Raw genomic sequence first — 20134 nt, 5'->3', positions numbered from 1 at the left:
TTAAATCCTCATTTTCTTCTCAGATCTGCCCAGCAGGAGAAGCTGGGTATAGATAGACTTTCCACAAGGTGATACTGCAGGAAGTTATGACCATTCTTCCAGAAGTGCATTTGTGAGCTCACCGTCGCTGCCATTTCTCCATTGAGAGCGCAAATCTGTGAAGGTTAGTCAAATTCTGAAACACTAAACTTCTTGATCGATGTCTTCATGAACCTTATGTTGTGCACCGTTTCAAACACTCAAGTTGAAACAGGAACAGGTCATAGCGAAGGTAAGAACACGAAACTGTTCAACACGTCTTGGTGCAGAAGCATCAAGTTTGATTTGGTCCAACTCCTGAAAAGCCTTTGAAGACCAAACGTGCAGTTGGTCCAATCACAGAAAACACCTTTAAATCTGTAATCTGAAAATGCTCAGACGGTAATACTTATTAAAAATATTTCCTGTGGAAGGTTGAAAACTCTGAGTGAGAATTGTCAGAATATTAATAATAATAATAATAAAAAAAGACACAGCTACAAACGAGGAATATCTTTATTTTAAAAAACAAACATAATGAGCACTTTCACTGTTGACCCCACATCTGTTCTACAGACAGACGCAATCATGGAAAAAAGCAGTACTACAAAACATGTAGAATGAACAAAAACATAATGAAACAAAAAAATATATCAAGTACTATCTTGTATGTACAAGCATAATAGTTGGTTTATTACAACTGCTGTTATAGGCAGAAGGCAAAAAAAAAAAAAATTGCTGCTGAAGAAAAATGTTATGTGCAAAATACTCTTCACAAGTCCACAAGCTCAGGAGGCTCTGCTCCCAGCAAAACCTCTTCAGGCAGAAAGCTTTGAACAAGTAAACCCCCCCAGTTCCTCTGAGGACAGATGGGCGATTTACAAGCTGCGAAGGAATAGGGGACAGTGTGTTTTTCCCAGGGAGGTGAGCTTGTGGAAGTCTGGTGAAAAAGACCAATCTGCTGATCACACACACAGAGAGAGAAAGAGATTACAGACACACGGAACGGCTCGTAATCTCCAACCACAGACAGAGGAACCACGGCGACAATCACTGGTTGACACAAACACAGAGGTACAGGTAGAGGAACAAGTTGACGACTTACGCACAGAACAACCAGCGTCTCCAGAGAGACTGTAGGAAACATTAGGCAATTTGCCCTTCGCTGAAATGACGGTAAACACTGTTTTGGACAAAGTCCAAGAAAATATAGCAAAAAAAACAAAAAAACCTGAAAATATTATTATAATAATTAAGATGTTCATTCTTGAGCAGTTTTCAGTGAGATATTTCCAATTTATGTTGACCTCTGGCCTCCTTCTGAGGGTGCAAACAGAGGAGTAATGAATCAATAACAAAACCAAATTGTTGCAATAACCTGAACACAAAACATTTTTGACAAGAGTACAAACTGTTGCTCTCAACTGGGCTTTAGGTCATAAATCTCCAACGGTGATGTAAAAACACTGATGATTTCATTCCAAATGCAGACATTTTGTCCAATTTCTCAAATTTACCAAATCCTTTAACAGCTTAATCTAGACTTGTCAGAAGTAGGAGCAAAATTGGAGAAAGTTGCTAGAAGGCAAAATGGTGTTCAAGTTTTAGGCTTCCCTGTTTCGGTGAATAATTCTCTCATATTACCAAGAATTGACTGGCCAGTTTGGGGCAGTGAGAACCAAGCTGAATATTAGTTTTTAACAATTGTCTTACAATCGCTTCGTGAACATAAAAGATATCTGCATAACTTAGAAACTAAAAGAGTCAGGAAGATGGGTTATGCAACTGAACGCTACTTCGTCAACTACAATTTATTCAGCCTCTTTTTAAAAATGGTGACCATGAACATTCAAGTGCTTTGAATCTTTTGCAACGATGCTCACAGTGAAGAAGAGGAAGAGACTGTACTGACTGCTGCTGCAGCTTCTCTTCAGTCTGCTAGGTGCGTCTACAAAGATGTGGCTTCAGGGAAAACTGAGTAGAGAGCAGCTGAAACGCCGTTCATTAAGATGCATGTCGATCGAGGCGGAGCGCTCGGTTTCTAAAGCAGAAGGGAAACAGCTTTTCAGTATCTCTTTAATGTGTCGACAATTAACTGGAATCACACCGAAAGATGTTACCAGTCAAGTCAAAACAGACTACAGATGCTAGCTAACCTTAGCCTAGCCCTTCAGCAAACCCATCTACAAAATCTGCAGGATGTTCTTTGGGACAAAACATCTGTTGTTGGCGCCAAGAAAATTGAATATTGCAGTTTATGACACTAAAGGAGATCATATAGAGATTTGACTGTACTTTAAAGTTACGCGGTTTTAAAGCCTATACACGGCAGAGTTTAAATAAAGTGTTAGTTTGGTACAGTGTATAGTCGTATACTTTTTCTTAAATGATTTAAAATGAAAACAGTAAACAAAACACACACATTGCTCGAGTTCAGAACTTGAGGATCCAAAACTTGTTTCCGTGCATTTGCTACAAACTTTAGATATTGATTATTATTATTATTTTTTTTTTATTTAGCGTAGTTTTCTTTTGGAAAAACACCACATTAAAGCCTAGTGTTTCTGTAGCGTCAAGTTTGGAATGAAACCTTGAGCTCAGGTTTAGTTTGAGCAACACCTGGGTCGAATCAACAGCATAACAACAGTATCTGATGTTCGGGGACGACTAAAAAACGAAACTCTCAGTCAAAATGAAGTGAAAAGTCAAGTTCAGGAAGACTGGCTTGCCAAAAGCATAATCTGTGGGATATTTCATTTCTAAAACTCAGTGAAGAGCAACCAAAGAAGATACATTCAGACATGAAGAACAACTTATTAAAAATCGATCAGGAGCAGAGTGTGATCTGCTAACTGAGAAGATTCACACATCAGGTGGCGTCAAAAAAAAAGAAAAGACACATGCTGCTGACATCACAACTGTGACACTGTAACATCAACACAGAGAAAATATATATATAATCCTCTCTATTGTCAAATAAACTATTTTAAATAAAGAGATCAGCATTAACACTATTTTAAAAAACTATTTTCTGTAATACTTCAGTGGCGACGTAGAGTGTTACGATGTAGACGACACAAGGCGATGCGTTTTTCCTAAATCATTTTGAATAGATAGTTATATTTGGAGAATTTCTATAGTTTATTTATATTTGCTGGGTTTTCTTTTCTTTTTAAAAAGGTCAACTCCAGCATTTTGCCTTGTGTGCAGCTACAAAGTGAACAAGATGACCACTGCAGCTTCTGCAGCCCTAATCAGATAATCAGTGATATCGATAATCACCACATCATCATCAACGCACACACACAAAAACACACACTACACATCATCCCAGCACATTATAGAAAACTATTTATCATACTTTTTGATTATTATTGTTTTTTTTTTGTTTTTTTTTTTAAACCTTGAGGCTTTTGATCATGTCATGTTTTATTCGTCACATACACATTTGTTACCTCTTACTGTACAGTGGACTCACTAATCACCTCACGACGTCCTGGAGAAAACAGACCTGCACTCCAACAACTCAATGATTTCCCCCAATAATAAATTGCCATTAGGAAGTCTCAGGGGAAGTGGTGGATGCGCACAGACTGATATTTTCTCCAGGTCTACTGTTGTTACCGTTTCCAAAAAAAAAAAAAAAAAAAAAAAAGACGTGGCATACTAAATTAAGCTGACATTTGTGCTTCTATCTAGAAACAAGATACGGTAAAAAAATAAATAAAAGCACTTTTTAAATTTTTTTTTTACCCATGTTCCCTTCGATGCTGTTGGGGCTATTGAAGCATGCATTTTGTTCTTAGCAGTCGTACCTGCTGCATATTTCGTCAGGTTATTACGCTTTATCGCCGGCCGAAGTCATTCAAATGGTCCGTGTGTGTTCAGAAGTGCATAGCGGTTGAAGAAGAAAGAGAAACGGCCCGTCAGATTCACCACTACGCGTCACAATACGGCGTTAATAAGAGGGGAAGGTTTTACTGGTTTCCACAAGGGCACTACTCTAAAATAAAAGACACTTCCCCCTTGTATCTATGTAGTTTTTTTTTCTTTCGGTTTTTTTTTGGCATTTGAACATCTAAATCGTTTTTTTTTTTATTTTTACAGGAAAAAAAACTGCTAAATGGAAGCCCTTGAAATGAAAAAAAAAAAAAAAGTACATTAGTGGATTCATTTTTGTGTAGAAATGACTTTTTCATGCCTTTCTGAGCGAAGGAGCCGTCATGGTTTGATCGCCCAGAAAAAAACTGAAGCAGAAGTGACCGTTTCCGGCACGCGGGTTGTGTGTCGATCAGGTGGTGTGATGAGGTCTAAAAGCGTCCGGTTTACAGAGTAAGGGCTCAAAGTGGGTCGTTATTTATTTTTTTACATGCTGCTGCATTCCTTAAAACGGAAACATAAATGGCGGCTAGCTAATAAACTTGTGCTGTGATATCCTTGTAAACTCACGCACACACACACGCACACACACACACACACACACACAAACAGAATGTACATTCACGTGTGCATGCACACCTAATCCGCACATAGACACATAAAAAAAGAGCATTAAAGTGACTTGTAACAGCGTTGCGCTCCAGCACCCTCCTCCTCCATAGAGAAATAAGACGAATGCGATTTTTTTTTCCCTTTCTTTTTGGTGGAATTGAAGAAAGAAAAATGGTCCGGCTGCTTGCTCCCGTCTTCTCTGCAGGTCTTTTGTGCAATATAAAAAAAAAAAAAAAGGGAGGGAAGAGTGAGTGGAGAAGAAAGTCAGGCGAGGTGGAGGAGTTTAAAGCTCGGTCCTACGACGGGGGCTTGCTGTAGCCGAAAAGTCCGACCGGCAGGTACTTGACGTGAGTGGGCCACTGCGCGGCCAGCTGGAAGAACTTGACGTCGTTCCACTCGACGCCGTCTATGGACACTGGAGGCAAAAGCGGCGGGCAGTGAGTGAAATGCAGACATCACAATGAGCGAGGGCGAGCGCGGCGCGGTGGGGTCACCTTTCAGGATGGTCTGCTGCTGCTTGGCGGAGCAGATGAGGCGGCTGATGCCCTCGATCACCTGGCTCTTGGAGTCCATGTCCTTCTCTTTGGGCTTCTTTCCCAGGAAGATGGTGGGAACTGAAGGCAACAAGACCAAAGGTTTAAACTCAAATGACCGCCTGTCCTCATATAATTTATCATTTATCAGCTGTGCTATATAAAACATGAGAACAGAAGTAAAAGAATATGGAATAAATAAAAAACTGTTCATAAGTTGAAACATCTGGCTTCACACTTCATCAGGAGGTTTTGCTGCATTCCTTGTGCACATTTTATTGTGCGCAATTTTAACTTGTGCACAACTGCACAAGTTAAAATAATAAATAAATCATCCAGGTTCAGATGTAATAACGCAAAGTGATTGTGAAACAGAAAACAGGAGCTGACCTTTCTTGTTCTTCTCCTTGGTGACCACGGTCATGGCCATGGTGTTAACCAGGGTCTGTGAGTCGCTGCTGCCCCCTCCTGGCAGCCTGCTGACCTGCAGCGAGCGGAAGGCGCTCTTCAGCGTGTTCTTGCAGCCCGTGTCGCGTCGCTCGCCCTCCCGCCGCTTGTCCGCCAGCGACGCCAGCCAGTAGTCCACCTGCAGGCCGATGGCGTCCACACCGTGAGGCATGCTGGGGCTCCTGGGAACAGACAGACATCATAACAGAAACCAACCTCACACAGCACCCTGCACGTTTATCTGCTCTTCAATTTGAGGCGCCACGGTTAATTTAACCTCTAGCCAATTCAAAACCAGTTCTCTGGTTTCGAATATTTAATTTTAAGCCCAAACAGTCGTCGGATGAAATGAAGATTTAATCAGACGAATCAACTTACCCCTGCACAGTGAGGACGCTGCCCATGGACGGAGACGAGGGGGGCGTGGCTGCCTCTTTGATCATCCCTGTGGGGGAGCCGTGAGATGGCGGAGACGTCGAGGGGACGGCCAAGCTGACTCCAACACCCTCCTCTGAATCTCCTGGGAGAAAAAATAAAATAAAATCCCCGCAGACGTCAGCTGATTAGGGTTGAAGTGGATCGTCTCTGTACTCTTTCACACTCTTCATCAAACCTTCACCTGTTGGCGAGCTCGCAGATTCGATGAGGCCGACCTTCACAACCTGGAAAACAACAGATTAGGATGAGGGCTGCAACTAACAATTATTTTACTAATCAATTAATCGGTTATTCTGATGATTAATTGATAAATCTGGTAAAAAATAAATAAATTACACATTCTGCAGATTTTTTATATATATATAACATTAGAAATGCATTAAAAGATGAAAATAAATAAAATCTGTTTCGTTAATAAGAAAATGAATATTTAATCATCTAAAATGCAATACTACTAATTTCTTTAGTGAATTTGAACTGAGTGAATACAAAAAGTGCCATTTGAGGAGTTTTGGATTGACAGACGAAGGAGTTTTCTATCTTAAATGGAAAATGTTTACATATACATATAATTTGTACAGTCTGGCTTAATTACTGCTCTGAATGTTTTTTGTTTTTTTTTGCAGATGGCCTTTTTTTGAGATTGTACACTCCAGTTAATGATTAACTGGTTACTAAGTTAGTTGACAATTATTTCAATAATCGATTAATTGTGTCAGTTACAGTTTTATCAGAAGATTAAAATCTCACCCCAATGAAGGGTATGAACTTCTGGTAAGATTCTTCTTCCCGCCTGAAGCAGAGATGAATAAAAAAAAAAAAAAAAGAAATCGGATAATTTATGATAACCTGTGATGATTTCATGTTTTTTGGGGGTTTTTTTTAGGATCTTCACTCACGTTTTGTGCTTGCAGGTCAGCATTGCTTCTGCGATGGGCAGCTGGTGAGTGACTGAGGCGCCGCTGATGTACTGACTGATCCTTCCAGAAACGTCCAGCTGATCTGAAGGCCAAAGAAGAAGAACATCCAGACTTGAGATCTGCTGGAAAGAGAGGCCCGACTTGCAGATCCAAGCGGCGGCCATTACCAGTCTGAGGCGGCTCGGAACGGCTGAACACGTCTCTCCACGCTCCGTCTAGGAAGGAGGAGCTGTAGCGGTTGTCAAGGGATCCGAGGTGCTTAGCGACTGGATGCGATCCTGAAAAAAAGAGGAAGAGACAAACTGAGCACGCAGAGTCACTTTGAAACCTTTTTGTTCCGGACGTATTGAGGGTCATACTGTTGGCTGAGCCTTCCTCACCTAGAGGAACCACCAGGAAGCGCATGTGGTTGAGCCAGTCAGAGGTTTTGTTGGCCAGCTGAGTGACGAAGAACTGCAGGATGGCTCCCAGGTAACTCTGGCCGCCCACAGCCACCACCTTCACTGCTCTGGGCATGGAGGAGTTACAGTTGCAGCTGCAGGGAAACGGGAGGCAGAACGGCATGTAAACTTCAACATCTACTCAGTCTGATCAGCTTTAAAGTATGAGTTCTGAAACGATTAATCGGATTAATCATGATTAATCTATGAAAAAGGTCAACTGATTTAGTAATTGATTAATTGCTAACTGGAGTATGCACACTCAAAAGGGGCCATTTGGTGAAAAAGCAAGATATTCAGAACAATAATTCAGCTGTAAACTTTTTGGATTTAAGATAAAAACCATTTTGTCTATAAATATGTTTTATCCAAAACTTCTCAAGCGGAAAAGTTTTAGCTTCACTCGCTTCAGCTTTACTAAAGAAATGCAATTAAATGTTTATTTTCATATTTAAATAAATGAATTCAATTATTTGCATCTTTTTAAAGTATTTCTAATATTGTATGCAAAAAAAGCCTAGGTGGCTGAGTGAAGAATTGGCACCTAATTAGCACCCTATTAATTATTCGATTAATCATCACAATAATTAATAGATTCATGAATTAAGAATCATTAGTTTCTGCCATGGACTGATGGATTTTATTTTAAACTCACAATTTCTGTATGCGTGTGAGCACAGCAGAGAGCACCGCCTGGATCTCAGCGGGTGAACACGTGCAGACCACCGGGTGTCTCTGTCCTTGAAGCTGCTCGGCAACAAACTGCACCAGAAAAACACAGAACAGGTAAAGATTGCAGTGGAGACGATGATCACCATGTTGTTGTTGTTTTTTTTTTTTTTAGGGGACTGTGAATCTTACCTGCCCTTGCCAATCTGTGCCGTTGACCAAGATGAGGCTCTCAGGAAGGGCAGAGTCCGATAACAAAATCTGGTTCAGCTGATCGTACACGACTTTCCTCAGTACCTTCACACACAGAAAGTGAGAGTGAGAGAGTGAGAGAGAGAGAAATGTCCCGAGTTTAAAATCCCCCCACAGAACCACATTTACTCTTCAGATGATTCATCTGCACATGCATAATTCATTCATGAGCTCCAAGGGATCCTGCATTAACAGACTGCCTGACTTTTCTTTACTTTTAGGAACGTTGTTCTGGTAAAAAGAGGACAAAGAACAAAAGCAGTTGTTGTCTGTGTAAACCCCTCAGTGGGGAAACATAAAGCCTGAAGGAATAATGTTGCCTACGATAAGATCCTGGAGAGAGAGAGAGAGAGAGAGAAAGACAAAGTCATTAAAATTCTGACGGGAGAGGAGAGCTAATCTTTTACCGGCGTGCTGTGTCCCAGCTCCGGGGATCGCTCCGAGTCGGAGCTGTTGGTGCGTTCGCTCAGAGGCTTGGACAGCTGCCTCTCCTTCATGGGCGTGTTGCTGCTGCGCTTCTGCCTGGGCGTGTGGCCTCCATCCAGTCTGAACACAGGAAAAAAATAAAAATAATAATAATAAACCAAAGCGGAATCAGAACCTGGGCAGATTAAATCACAGATCTACATATTTGTACACTTTTAACATTTTGCCAGGTTACAACCACAAATGTCAATGTAGTTTTTAATGGGTCATTTTGTAGGTTACCTTGGAGATGCTATGGGCTGCATTTCATTTTTGCTGCTTTTCAGGGGCGTACGGGGTTTCTCTGCCACAGACACTGTAATGTATGGGCCAACTTCGGCAAAAAGCTCCTGGTCTGTCAGCTCCTGCAAACACAAATCCAACCATTTTTAATTAAAAAGCTCTAAACATTATAAAGGGAGGCGAGGAAGCCGTCGTACCAGTGTGTCCGTCTCTGATGGGATCTCGTCCAGGTTGCGACTGCGGGAGGGTTTCATCTTCTCCAGGGGAGGCTGCTCCCCCTGCTGGGAAAACGAGAGAGGAGCAGTCAGATCGGCTTAGTGAAAAGTCAACGCCGGTAATGAAATGAACACACGTTTATAGTGCAGCCGCGGCATTCTGCTTTAGGAAGAAAACATCATTAAAAAAAGCAAGAGGACAGAGGGGATGTCTGCAGGATCTTGAAATCAGAAAGAGGTAGAAAAGCCAAGTCTCCGTTAATTAAAGTGGAAGCAGCTGTTTCGTTTTAGTGCGTGTTGTACAAACAGGAACGCTGCAGTTGATGCTTTTCTACACCCATGTAAAAAGAGAGAACTGAAGCTGCAGACAGCAGGGAGATGCTGAACTGTGACAGACTGAATCCTCTCTATTAGGCAGATGGTGGCTGTCAAAAAGGCTTACTGGATTTCTGAATCATTGAGAAAACACTGGAAGAACATTTCTCTCATTTTTTACTCTAAAAAGGTTTTTCAAAGCTTTGAAATGTGGATCCCCCCCCGACATCAAGCCAAAGTTATGTTTTGTTTTTTTCATGTTTTGAACTTCATGTGATCCTGGATTCTTATATTATAGTTGGAGTATATAAAGAACACCCATCAAGCTTTCTTGTTCACTTCCTTTAAGCAAAACTTTAACACCAAACACAAGATCCCGGGGTACTTACTGGACTGAACGTATCTCGGCCCAGACTGCCTTTGCTGTTCAGACTGCCGATCTCCGTCTGCGAGCTGGACTGAGACATTCCTTCAAAAAACGGCCTAAACAAAGAAGACATAAAATAAAAGGGACATTTTGTTTAATTTTTCAAAGAACCTGCAGACAGGAACTGAAATATGATTTTTTTTCTCTTCTTAGAGCAAGGACACCTTCTGCAGACGGGATTCATAAAATGTTTCTTCAAATAAAACATGCCAACAGTGAAAAAACCCCCACAGAATATGGATTACCTGCTGTCAAAAAAAATTATTTAAAAGGTTTCAACATTTAGTCCTGTTCCTTTCATCGCTCAAGAAGGAATAATTATTGGGATTTGTTTCACAAACCCAATCTTTTAGGATTAGATACATTTTAGGAAAGCAGATTTCTTTCACGAATCTACCAAACCTATTATATGATTTAATTGAATGAATATTCAATATTTTTCTCATGAAATTTGATCACAGGTAACTGGTGCATCTCAGTCTTTTAACTATAAGTGCAAGTAGTGGTTTCCACCAACAGGGGGAGCTCTGAATTGCTACTGAGGCGTTAAAGTCAGAGTCTAGCTGGTATTCGGTGTGAATCTGTTCAGTTCTGTATTGTGGTTTTGGAGGCCTACTGGGTTTGCGCTAAATTTGCTCCAGGATTCTTGAGTACATTTCCTCCCAGCTCCTAACGGTGCGAAACATTTGCAAGTGGCAATATGGTGAGGCAAATATTACCAGAACAGGAGGGGGAAAAAACAGAGCGAGCAGTTATTTTATACTCTTCCTGGTTTTCATTCTGTTGCTATTCTGGATGCAGTGATAATATCGACACACAGACGTCCCCAGTCCCTCCTAAATACGGCGTCTCTCCTGTTACCTGAGCTTGGGTTTTGGTGTGCTGAGGTGCTGTCGGTCTCCTCCATCTCCGGCCCGCTGTCGCTGGGGTTGTACATCTCCAGGCTGTCGTAGAGCTCGTCCAGATCCTCCTCCACCTCCTGGATCTGCTCCCTCGACACGTGCTCCAAACCGAAACCAACCTGGACCAGACACACCCCCGACACGGACTTTTAACTTATCACATCGTATACCTCATATACTTGCATCTGTCAGTAACACATAACACAGGGAAGTGTCCAGGCAGCGAATGGTCGGACGTCCATTAGAGATGGTGACTTCCTGCTAGCAGGAACGCTTCCCAAAAGTATATATTTGCAATCAAAAAGAAATCCTGTAAACATAAAAAGCCAGATTTCCCAAATTAAATTTCTAACTTGATATTTGTAAACTGTTTCTCAAAGATTTTCTGCACTTAACAGAAACACTTCCTATTACAACAGCAGATGACTCAAAGACAATCAGCTTGGTGATTAGAAAAAAAACAAACGAAAAAAAAAACAACCACGCTGCAATAATTCTGAATTAAACAAAGTGTGTAAATGCATACATATCGTCTGTTTTGTACTTAAAGATGCATCCGCATCTTTGTGATTGATGCTTAGTTGCTTATGTTGTTCAGTTGTTACGGTATAGCGACTTGATTTTTGAGAGAAATGGCAGATCATTGTTTCTTTCTTCCAACTACTTCTTTTAATTCAAAACATTTGCTTTCATCAGCACGTGTCATGTTCATTTTAAACTGTAAATGAAATAAATTAATTAAAAAAAGTAAAGACAGCAAAAACAACCTTGAATAAGATGTAAAACACACATTTTGTCCATTTAGCTGCATCTAGAAACACGTAGGACACTAAGCCACCACCCCTTCGTCCTGATAAGCTTCTCTTTTGTCCTTCCATCGATCTCTCACACATCCCTGCAAGTCAAAGCCAAGCTGAAAAACACGCCGACTCTACAGCAAAATGCACCTATAGACCTTGCTGGAAAAGGCACAATAGGGCATAAAAGAGAAAAGAGAAGAAGAACATACCTCATCAGAGACTTTAAACCTCTTCAGCAAGGCAACAAATTTCTGCTTGATGTTGGGTTGCTGCGAAGGAACATGAGAAAAACAAAGAGCAGAATAAGGCACTGAGGACATGCATGTTCGATTTATGAGTGTACGAAGGAGTGAAAAGATATAAACCGGCAACACCTAAGGTCGCTTTTCATGCTCAATGACTCAAAACAACACTTCCTGGAGACGGCATATTTTAGAGGAGGAAATTTCTTATTAAAGTCGAACATTTTGGAGCGAGCAAATGATTGGGGTTATCCAGTTAACGCCTCTCGCCGCAGATATTTGGCTGAATTATTGCAAAGCATGTTTTATTTATGTAACATTCAAAGCCATTTGGAAAAAAAAAAAAAAAAAGGGAGACATGGTTTATGTAATATTTAATAGGAATGAGTCAGCGGCTTGTTTTTAACCCAAAAAACGGGCTTTTTACTCAGACCCTGTTTAGTTGGAAAAATAATCTAAATTTTCTCGTCAATTTGTTAGTTTTTTTCTTGTGACTTTTGCAACATATACGTATTTTTCAAAATATCTCTTTCAAGTGTTTTTATTTAATGAAGCAATTGCCAATAATTAACATGAGGAAAATTATTCCTGACAGGTTGAGGGGATAGGAACAAGATTCATTCATTATGGTTCATGATTGTTGGATAAAAAAATGACAAGAAATGTACAAAACGAAGAAAAAAAAATACTATGATAGATTAAATCTCTGACGGTTAACATCATTGGGTTCAACTACAGTTCCAAGTAAAGAGTAACCATGATAATAAAAACTCAGAGATTTTTTTTTAAAACATTTTCTTTATTGCTCATCAACCCAGCATTTTAGATGCTCATTAAAACAAATTTCAACTTCCAAAGAGCACAGAGTGTTGGAAGTATTTTAGACTTTAGACCATTTTACATACCTAAAGCTTAACTATATTGCACTCTATAATGCATAAAACACACACTGAGCTGTTCCGGCAAGCTTAAAAAAGTAAGCGTTGCCTGTAAAACACACTAGTCTGCAGACAGAAGTTGTCTAATTTCATAAAATGTTGATCATCTTAGCACATTTCCAAAATCATTTTCACAAAACTGTGAAAACGTGTTAAACTGAGGATGAATATGCACAAAATGTAGTTTCATATTGTTAGATAATGCCTGGAACAACAAGAAGAAATCTGGCTGTTATTTTCATCACCATTTCATAACAAAACTCCAGTCAACAAACATTCATGTTGGTATTTATACTCATGAAAAAWGCAGTATAAATACTGCTTCAACTTTGCCTGAAYTKWMMCAKMAGCARMMTTCACTTCCAATGTCTCAMCCTTTTGTTGCAAAGCTGGACAAAATGRWAAAAAAAAAAAAAAAAAAAAAAAAAAAARAAAAAAAARGGKYMMMAAYWYAAACAGGTAGAAATGTACAGATAACCTTTGGGTAAAAATGTTCAAGAAGAACAGGAAAACCACATTAGCATTAGAGCCAAACTAGGTTTCAGAGAACTGGAATATCTGAAAGGTTTTGTGCCAACTTCCTCTGGTGAACAGACGATGATCAACGTTATCTTTCGAAATGTGAGTTTTTTTAATGAATGCTTCAGAGGGTAGAAGTGGCGTGCAGGCAGTAAATTCAACATGTTTGTGTTTTGCAGCTGCAGCAGTGCAGGTGTTATCGTTTGAGGTATGTGAGCTTTTTATTATAAAACATTGACACTCCTGCTACAACACACTCACAAAACAAAGCTTACTTACTCGTTGTTTGTGCTAAAGTCTGCATGCTATGAGTGTGCAAGACTGTACCTGCTCTACGCAGGATTTGATTAATGTTATAACAGGTTCTTGCTGTGATTTGTGTAAATCTTTCTTTTGTTTTTTTTGTATGGAGATTGCCTGGAATGCCGAGCACGGGGAATGAGCGGACCTATGAATAAACCATAAAGGCGAGAGAGGCGAGGACGAGCGAGCCGATACGAGTCAGGGCAGCGTGCGGACGGAGGGGGGTGAGAAGGGAGGAGTAGGTTCGTGGAGTCAAGTCAAGTCAAATCACATTTGTTTGAAAAGGCTACAGCGCGAATCGGGTTAGCCGCAAATTGCTTTAGAGACGAAACAAGCCAGGAGACGGAGTACACGAGCGAGACGGGGGGGAACGAGAGGAAGATTCGTCTTACCCTGGTGCTGCTGGCGTTGGGAGGGAGCTTACGCCGCGGCTTCTTCTTCCTCACCTCGTCGTCTTCGTCATACAGATACTGAGCGAAACAGAGAAGAAGAGGTTACTGCTGAAGGATCACGTCGTCAGTTCATCTAGTCTTAAAATATGCCGTCTTTCCCTTCTGAAAGTAATTTTAAATCGTCTTACTGGCAGTGTAAGAAACGGCACTTTGTGCAAACCCCTTCGCCAACAGGGCAGCACTGACTCTTCTTTAACATTTCTTATGGTTGGAGAACACACAGGCATCTTTGACCTTTCCTCTTGGCACAGGCTCGCTACATCGCCCAGAGTCTCGGGTCTCCTCTTTTGATATCCTCTCTCTATTTCACCCCACAGGTTTTCACGAGACAGGTCGTCTTGTGAACAGTTTCTGCGTAGCTACGTTTCGAATCATTATCCTGCCAAAAAATCCGGACCTGAATGAAACATGTCCTGATATTTTAATGAGTTTATGTTGCCATGAACTCTAGCAAGGTTCCCAGAATCTTGGCATCAGGGATTCCCGTGAACACGGTGTGCTTTTCCGTATTTATTCTTCATTTCTTGCCAAGCCCAACCGAGCACGGTTTTAGGTTCAGCTGACCAAAGCAGGTGGTTCTTACTGAAATCCCAGCCGAGGGTCAGCAAACGTAGTTTCTGGGCATCAATCTCTAGCAACTGGTTAGCGACTGAAAGCAACTAATGGTAGTTTGCAGACTTGCGGACCTTAAGATGACTCTGTTTGCTGTAATTCTCAAACAGTCGGGAATGTTTTATCTCCCTTACCGTTCTGCTCACCGAGCCAGCAGGATGTGGCTTCTCATCCAGCAAAGCAGCCAGAGGCTAAAAGCTACGGGCCGGTAATTTTTTACAGCGATGGATCACTAATTAAAAGTTAACAGGAAATTTTATCAACTAAAAAGTCAAGTATGAGTGAAAGACAAACATTCTATCACGTTTATTTCATAGAATTTGTTTGGGGTACCAGCAATTGTGTCTTTTTTGAAATAAATAAAAAAATAAATATTTTTAAATAATACCTTAAAATAACCCAAAAGAAGCAATTACATTAGGTCAGTGAAAATAAAGGAGTTTTTCTTTGGAACTTGTTGCGACAATAAATCAAAAGTCCTTATAAGAAAAGAATCACGATATATGATAAACAATATGATAAATGCAAACTCTTACATGAACTTAACCTTAAATGATTAATGGCTGTATTGTCCTGGTCATTTCTGATCTGAACACGTTGAGGGTTATTTTCATATAAACCCAGGAACCAAAAGAAGGAGTTACCACTGAAAGGCAGCAAATCACAGAGCAGGGATTTCATACAAAACTGAAAGCACCGCATTTTGTTTATGGTACCAGGCCACATCCATCCACCTGTGTATGACTCTGCACTGATTGCTCACAATGTCTATCAAATCTTGTTTTATTTTTCTAAATGTTATCTTAATTGCTGAAGAGAAACCAGTTGTTACAGAGGTATGAAAACACCTGATATCCTCTGTAGTTTAACCCTTTTTCCTCGGCCTCTCCTGAACATTTAACGTGCACCCCACTCCGACACCGCCAAAGGACGAGGAGACGATGGAAAGGAAAGTATGCCGCTGCATAACTAACCCCACCCTCCATTCATCCTCTCCTCAGCTTCTCTCCATCCCTCTACTTAGAGTCTTTTTAATTTGCCAACACAAAGCTGCAGTGCTCCCGCCTTATCTCCCTCTGCTGTGTGTCTGGCCCCGATAGCCACAGATTCCCTCCACATAGTTCTCTGCCTCTTTGTTTAGCCGTTTTGTTTTGCTCTGAAATCCAATTGGGGTACATGTCTTTTTTTGCATTGCATTTTCTTTGAGTGCTCAGACTTTAGAGTTGTTTTTGAACAAGAAATAAACATATATAGTTCTGGGAATATATTGAACTTCTTGGTGAGCTACGGTTAGGATTTATTCCTATATATATATTTTTTTTTTTTACTTAAACACACCTGCCCATGAATAGGGTCGTCGCTGCCCTCCTGCTCGGATGAGTAGCTCTCTTCCTCTTCTTCAGAATAATTGTCGATGTCTGGGGAGCGATCTAGAGAAAGCAGAACGGACGGTAACAGCAGCTGGAAGGCGAGAGCAAAACGACGGAGCTGTTTTGATAAAAAAAAAAAAAAAAGAAACGACAAAGTCAAAACAAGCATCCGTACCAGACATCTTCGCTTTGGGTCCCTCGTGGTCGATGGGCTGGCTGGACAGGGAGTAGACTCTGATCTCGGCGACCGGGACAGAAGCGTCCTTCAGCTGGCTGTGGAGCCCCAAAACCTGGGCCCCCTCGCTGGGGTGCTGCATCACCTGCAGGGAAGAGAATGAACGACGCCATAGTTAGTTTGTGACTTCCACCATTTATCACATTAAGCTTCTGCTTTGTTTTCTTTTTTTTTTTTTTTGGTCGAAACACAACTTTATTCTTTTACCGACAACATGGAGGTCACAGTGTCTTGCAAAAGGATTCACACATCTTGAACGGTTCACCAAGTTTGCTACTTTGCAACTGGAAACTTAAATGTGTTTTATATGCAACTAGTGGTGAAAACGATTAATCGTATGAATCGTGATTAATCGTTTATTGAAATAATCGTCAATTAATTCAGTAATTGATTCATTGTTAGTATACATACTAAAAAAGTGCAATTTGCTGAAAGAAATACACACCCAGAGCAGTAATTAAATCAAAACTGTGCAAAAAAAATCTACATTTTTCATGCAATATTAAAAAATAAAAAACCTTGGTAAATATGTTCCAACCAGGACTCCCCAAGTAACATAGTTTAAGCTTTTTCCAGTTCAAATTATGTAAAAAAAAATTATATATATATATATATACATACAATAAGAACCCCACAAAGAACTGCCTTCGGCTATCCAGCCATTAACTGGTTAATCCTAAAACAGGCAGGCAGGAACAACTGAACTTTTTATGTGTTGATGTTAGAAGTGATTTTCACCTGCAGATGATCAAGCTTACAACAGGGAATAAAATGTTTTTTATTTTAAAAAGGAGTTGAATTATTTATTTGTATTTTTTTTTATGCATTTCTAATCCTGTACAAAAAAAAGCTTAAATGGTTAAATTAAAAATCTGCAGTTGCAATTTTCATGTGATTAATCACCAAAATAATCAATAGAATACTCAATTACTACAGTAATCATTAGTTGGAGCCCCAAATGCGATAAGCCAACGCAAAAGAGTGTATAATTGAAGTGGAAGCCAGAGACGGCATTTATCAGAGAAGCAGCTAAAAGGCGTGTGGCAACTTTAGAGGAGCTGCAGAGATCCACAGCTCAGGTGGATTCATCTGTTGACACTGCAATCTATAGTCATGCATTCTGGAAATCTGGTCTTTATGGACGATAAATGCCCACTGTCCTCCATCCTCTAGCTGTGCCTCTGTTCCACCGATTCAGACTGCTGCATTGCAAAGCAGTCAAGAATTAATGCAAACCAAAACAAAAGAGGAGAAAACACGAACATGCGTTTCATAGATTTCCTGCATGTCTGTGGCCAGCAGCGGCATTTCTTCCTTTCCGCTTGGGAGTGTGCGAGTGTGTGTATGTATGTTTGTACTGAACGACATCCCATCTCTCTCAGCAGTCTGGTCACACTGACAGAGTTAATGAAGTCTGAGCAGCTTATTATGGAGAGAGCCGTGGCCACAGATTAAAGAGAGACATCACAGCCATACATCCGTCCGCTTGGCTCGCTCGGTGCCCTTCGCATGTATCGAACGCTGCCAGGAGCTCAGAGAACCTCGCTGCTGTTGCTAATTTTAACCGGTTTTCCACACCGACGAACAAATTATGCAAATCTGACAAACCGCACAGATGCACAATGTGCACAGTTAATGAAAAATACTCCCAATCATCCGACTGTTTTTGTTGTTTTATTTTTTTTAATTCACCGTCAAGAGGCTGGAGCCAGTGATGGATTTGCTGCTGCAGGTTCGTTCATCGAAAACGTCGGCAGAGCCTTTTAAAAATCCATTAAATTTCCACCTCTGCCTCGGCTGCTTTCATCCATTACGCTGAACCGCAGCACGCGACATTCTCTGCTAAAATACACTTTTTATCCCGGCGATAATTGCGGCATTTAAAATAAACCTCCCTCATTCTTCTCACTACTGGCACAGTGCTAACGCTCAGGAAAAAGTAAAACAAAACAGAGGCACAAAAAGCTGAGGCTGCAAGGAGCACGGCAGTATAGAACAACCTGAGCTTTGCGAGGCTGGAAACCTGTTAAAATAATCACTTTTGATACGATTTGAACTTAAATGGGGCAAGTAATTACAGATATTTAGGGTCACTGCCTTTCTGAATCAGATCAGTGATCGAGTGATCAAAATATTGAAAATGTTTGACATTTTTTCCTTCCTAATTTCTTAAATATATCAAAACAAAAAAATTCCACCAACAGCATGCATTTCAAAACTGTTTTTTTCCCCTTAGCTTAGAGGAAATAACTAGGAAAACCAGAAGAATAAAAGTTACACAATTCCACTCATGGGGATAGTCTTGTAATCTCTGTTTGATTCAAAACTAAAAACTCTAGCCAGGAAATTTAAGAAAAGGTTGTTTTTTTTTTCTTTGATGTTTTTCTATGTGTCTTACTATGACGTAAATGACACACACACAAAACAAGGATTGAAGCATGCCACACTTTTCAGACTGCATTTGTACAAAGAGGTCGGAGACGATACTCTACGATACTCTACGTCCTTTTCGTCCTGCTTCACAATTCTGCGTTACGTCGCGTAAAATCTCAACGGAGTTCGTGGCTGTGGCGTAACACGACGTGGAAATGTTCCACAGGCTGTAAACATAATGAGTTCAAGCCTTTCTTGCAAAGCGAGTTTGCATTTGTGGCTCTTGCCCTTTGTGGAACACTTTGCAGCCAACTTGTCAGTTGGAAGAGCTTCATGCAGAAAATTTGCCTTTATTTCATATGCAGAGGCAGCCGGAGGCAGAAAGCAGGCAGCAGCAGCACAGTAGAGTAACCCTCCATTTAGGACGGGGGGGAGGCCTCTCATCCGAGCCGACAGTCTAATAGAGGGCGGCATGTACGATCCGAGCTTATACCACTCCTGTATTTTTGTGCACTTGAAAGAGTCTTGGCTAATTTTAGAGCTCGTAAACATCCTCAGGAGCACATCCATTACCTGATGAAGTCTGCGTTCTTCCTCTTTTCTGTGCTTTCCGAGCGCCGATCTGAGATATTACCATTTGTTCAAGAAATTTCCTGCAGTGAATAATTTTGACTTTTACTTTTACACCCGGCCACTGAAAGCAACATCCAGACATTTATAGCAAATAATGAACCTCCAAATGCTAACACACAGGTACACACACAGTAGATCCAGTCCCTTTTGAAACAGCTTCACATTGCAGGAGGGAGACGACACAGGGAGCTTTTGGCAGAGGAGACTTAAACCTAATTGGAAGTTTGATGTATGGTGACATTTGTTGAGGCCATAAAGAGACGGCCAGGCCAAAGATTGAAAACTGGCGTCTGATTTTTAGTGCGCTAGCTCGAATTGAGTTACGACGAAGGTTAGCATTAAATAGGTTTCAAGAGGCCGGAGGTAATTGAAATTCTCTAAAGGCAGGCAGTGGAGACAAGAAGTGGATGTAGATGACGGTACACCAGCAGCCTTTGCTGCGGCTTAACAGGGTTTCTGCAGGTTTCACCGACTCAAATTTAAGACCTTTAAGATCTTTATAAATGAAAATTAAGACGTGTATCACGACTGAAATGTACAAAAGAAAATGGGATAATTTGTACTGAAGTAGTGTCAAACTTTTTTTGCACAGAATGAGAATGAATGTAACATCGCACGAGTTGGCAACAGAAGTTTGCTAGCAGCCAAGACGAATGTCGTTCAGCTAACTGGCGATGATGCAAGAATGCTAGCCAGCTAGTAAATGCTTACTAGCAGCTGGTTAGCGTTAGCGTTAGCTTCAACGGCTGCCTGTGACAGAATGTAATAATGGCTGCGTGTGACTCAAAATCGGTATTCCTGAGGCGCAGCTTCCTGAATGCTGGAAAGTGACACTTTCTAAAGTGAGAGCTGATTCCTTTAGAGTTTAGCTTATGGTTAAAA

The 20134-nt window shown here is 40.8% G+C and overlaps 1 protein-coding gene across 1 annotated transcript in view; it reads right to left on the bottom strand.

Annotated features, from left to right (window-relative positions):
- Nucleotides 1-516: 516 nt before the first annotated feature.
- Nucleotides 517-20134, bottom strand: part of pacs1 (phosphofurin acidic cluster sorting protein 1) — a 65661-nt gene continuing 46043 nt past the window's right edge. The window contains 21 exon segments of the mRNA XM_017308651.1: nucleotides 517-4924; nucleotides 5004-5123; nucleotides 5433-5671; nucleotides 5868-6009; nucleotides 6109-6151; nucleotides 6678-6720; nucleotides 6827-6929; nucleotides 7015-7125; nucleotides 7228-7382; nucleotides 7943-8049; nucleotides 8149-8253; nucleotides 8616-8754; nucleotides 8917-9038; nucleotides 9114-9197; nucleotides 9836-9929; nucleotides 10735-10762; nucleotides 10765-10894; nucleotides 11785-11844; nucleotides 13970-14047; nucleotides 15980-16071; nucleotides 16187-16331. Of these exon segments, the coding sequence (XP_017164140.1) occupies nucleotides 4806-4924; nucleotides 5004-5123; nucleotides 5433-5671; nucleotides 5868-6009; nucleotides 6109-6151; nucleotides 6678-6720; nucleotides 6827-6929; nucleotides 7015-7125; nucleotides 7228-7382; nucleotides 7943-8049; nucleotides 8149-8253; nucleotides 8616-8754; nucleotides 8917-9038; nucleotides 9114-9197; nucleotides 9836-9929; nucleotides 10735-10762; nucleotides 10765-10894; nucleotides 11785-11844; nucleotides 13970-14047; nucleotides 15980-16071; nucleotides 16187-16331 (2259 nt within the window). The 3' untranslated portion in view covers nucleotides 517-4805.

Source organism: Poecilia reticulata, linkage group LG14, assembly GCF_000633615.1.
Source record: "Poecilia reticulata strain Guanapo linkage group LG14, Guppy_female_1.0+MT, whole genome shotgun sequence".
NCBI classification, from domain to species: Eukaryota; Metazoa; Chordata; class Actinopteri; order Cyprinodontiformes; family Poeciliidae; genus Poecilia; species Poecilia reticulata.
This window is presented reverse-complemented; position numbering and strand designations above follow the sequence as displayed.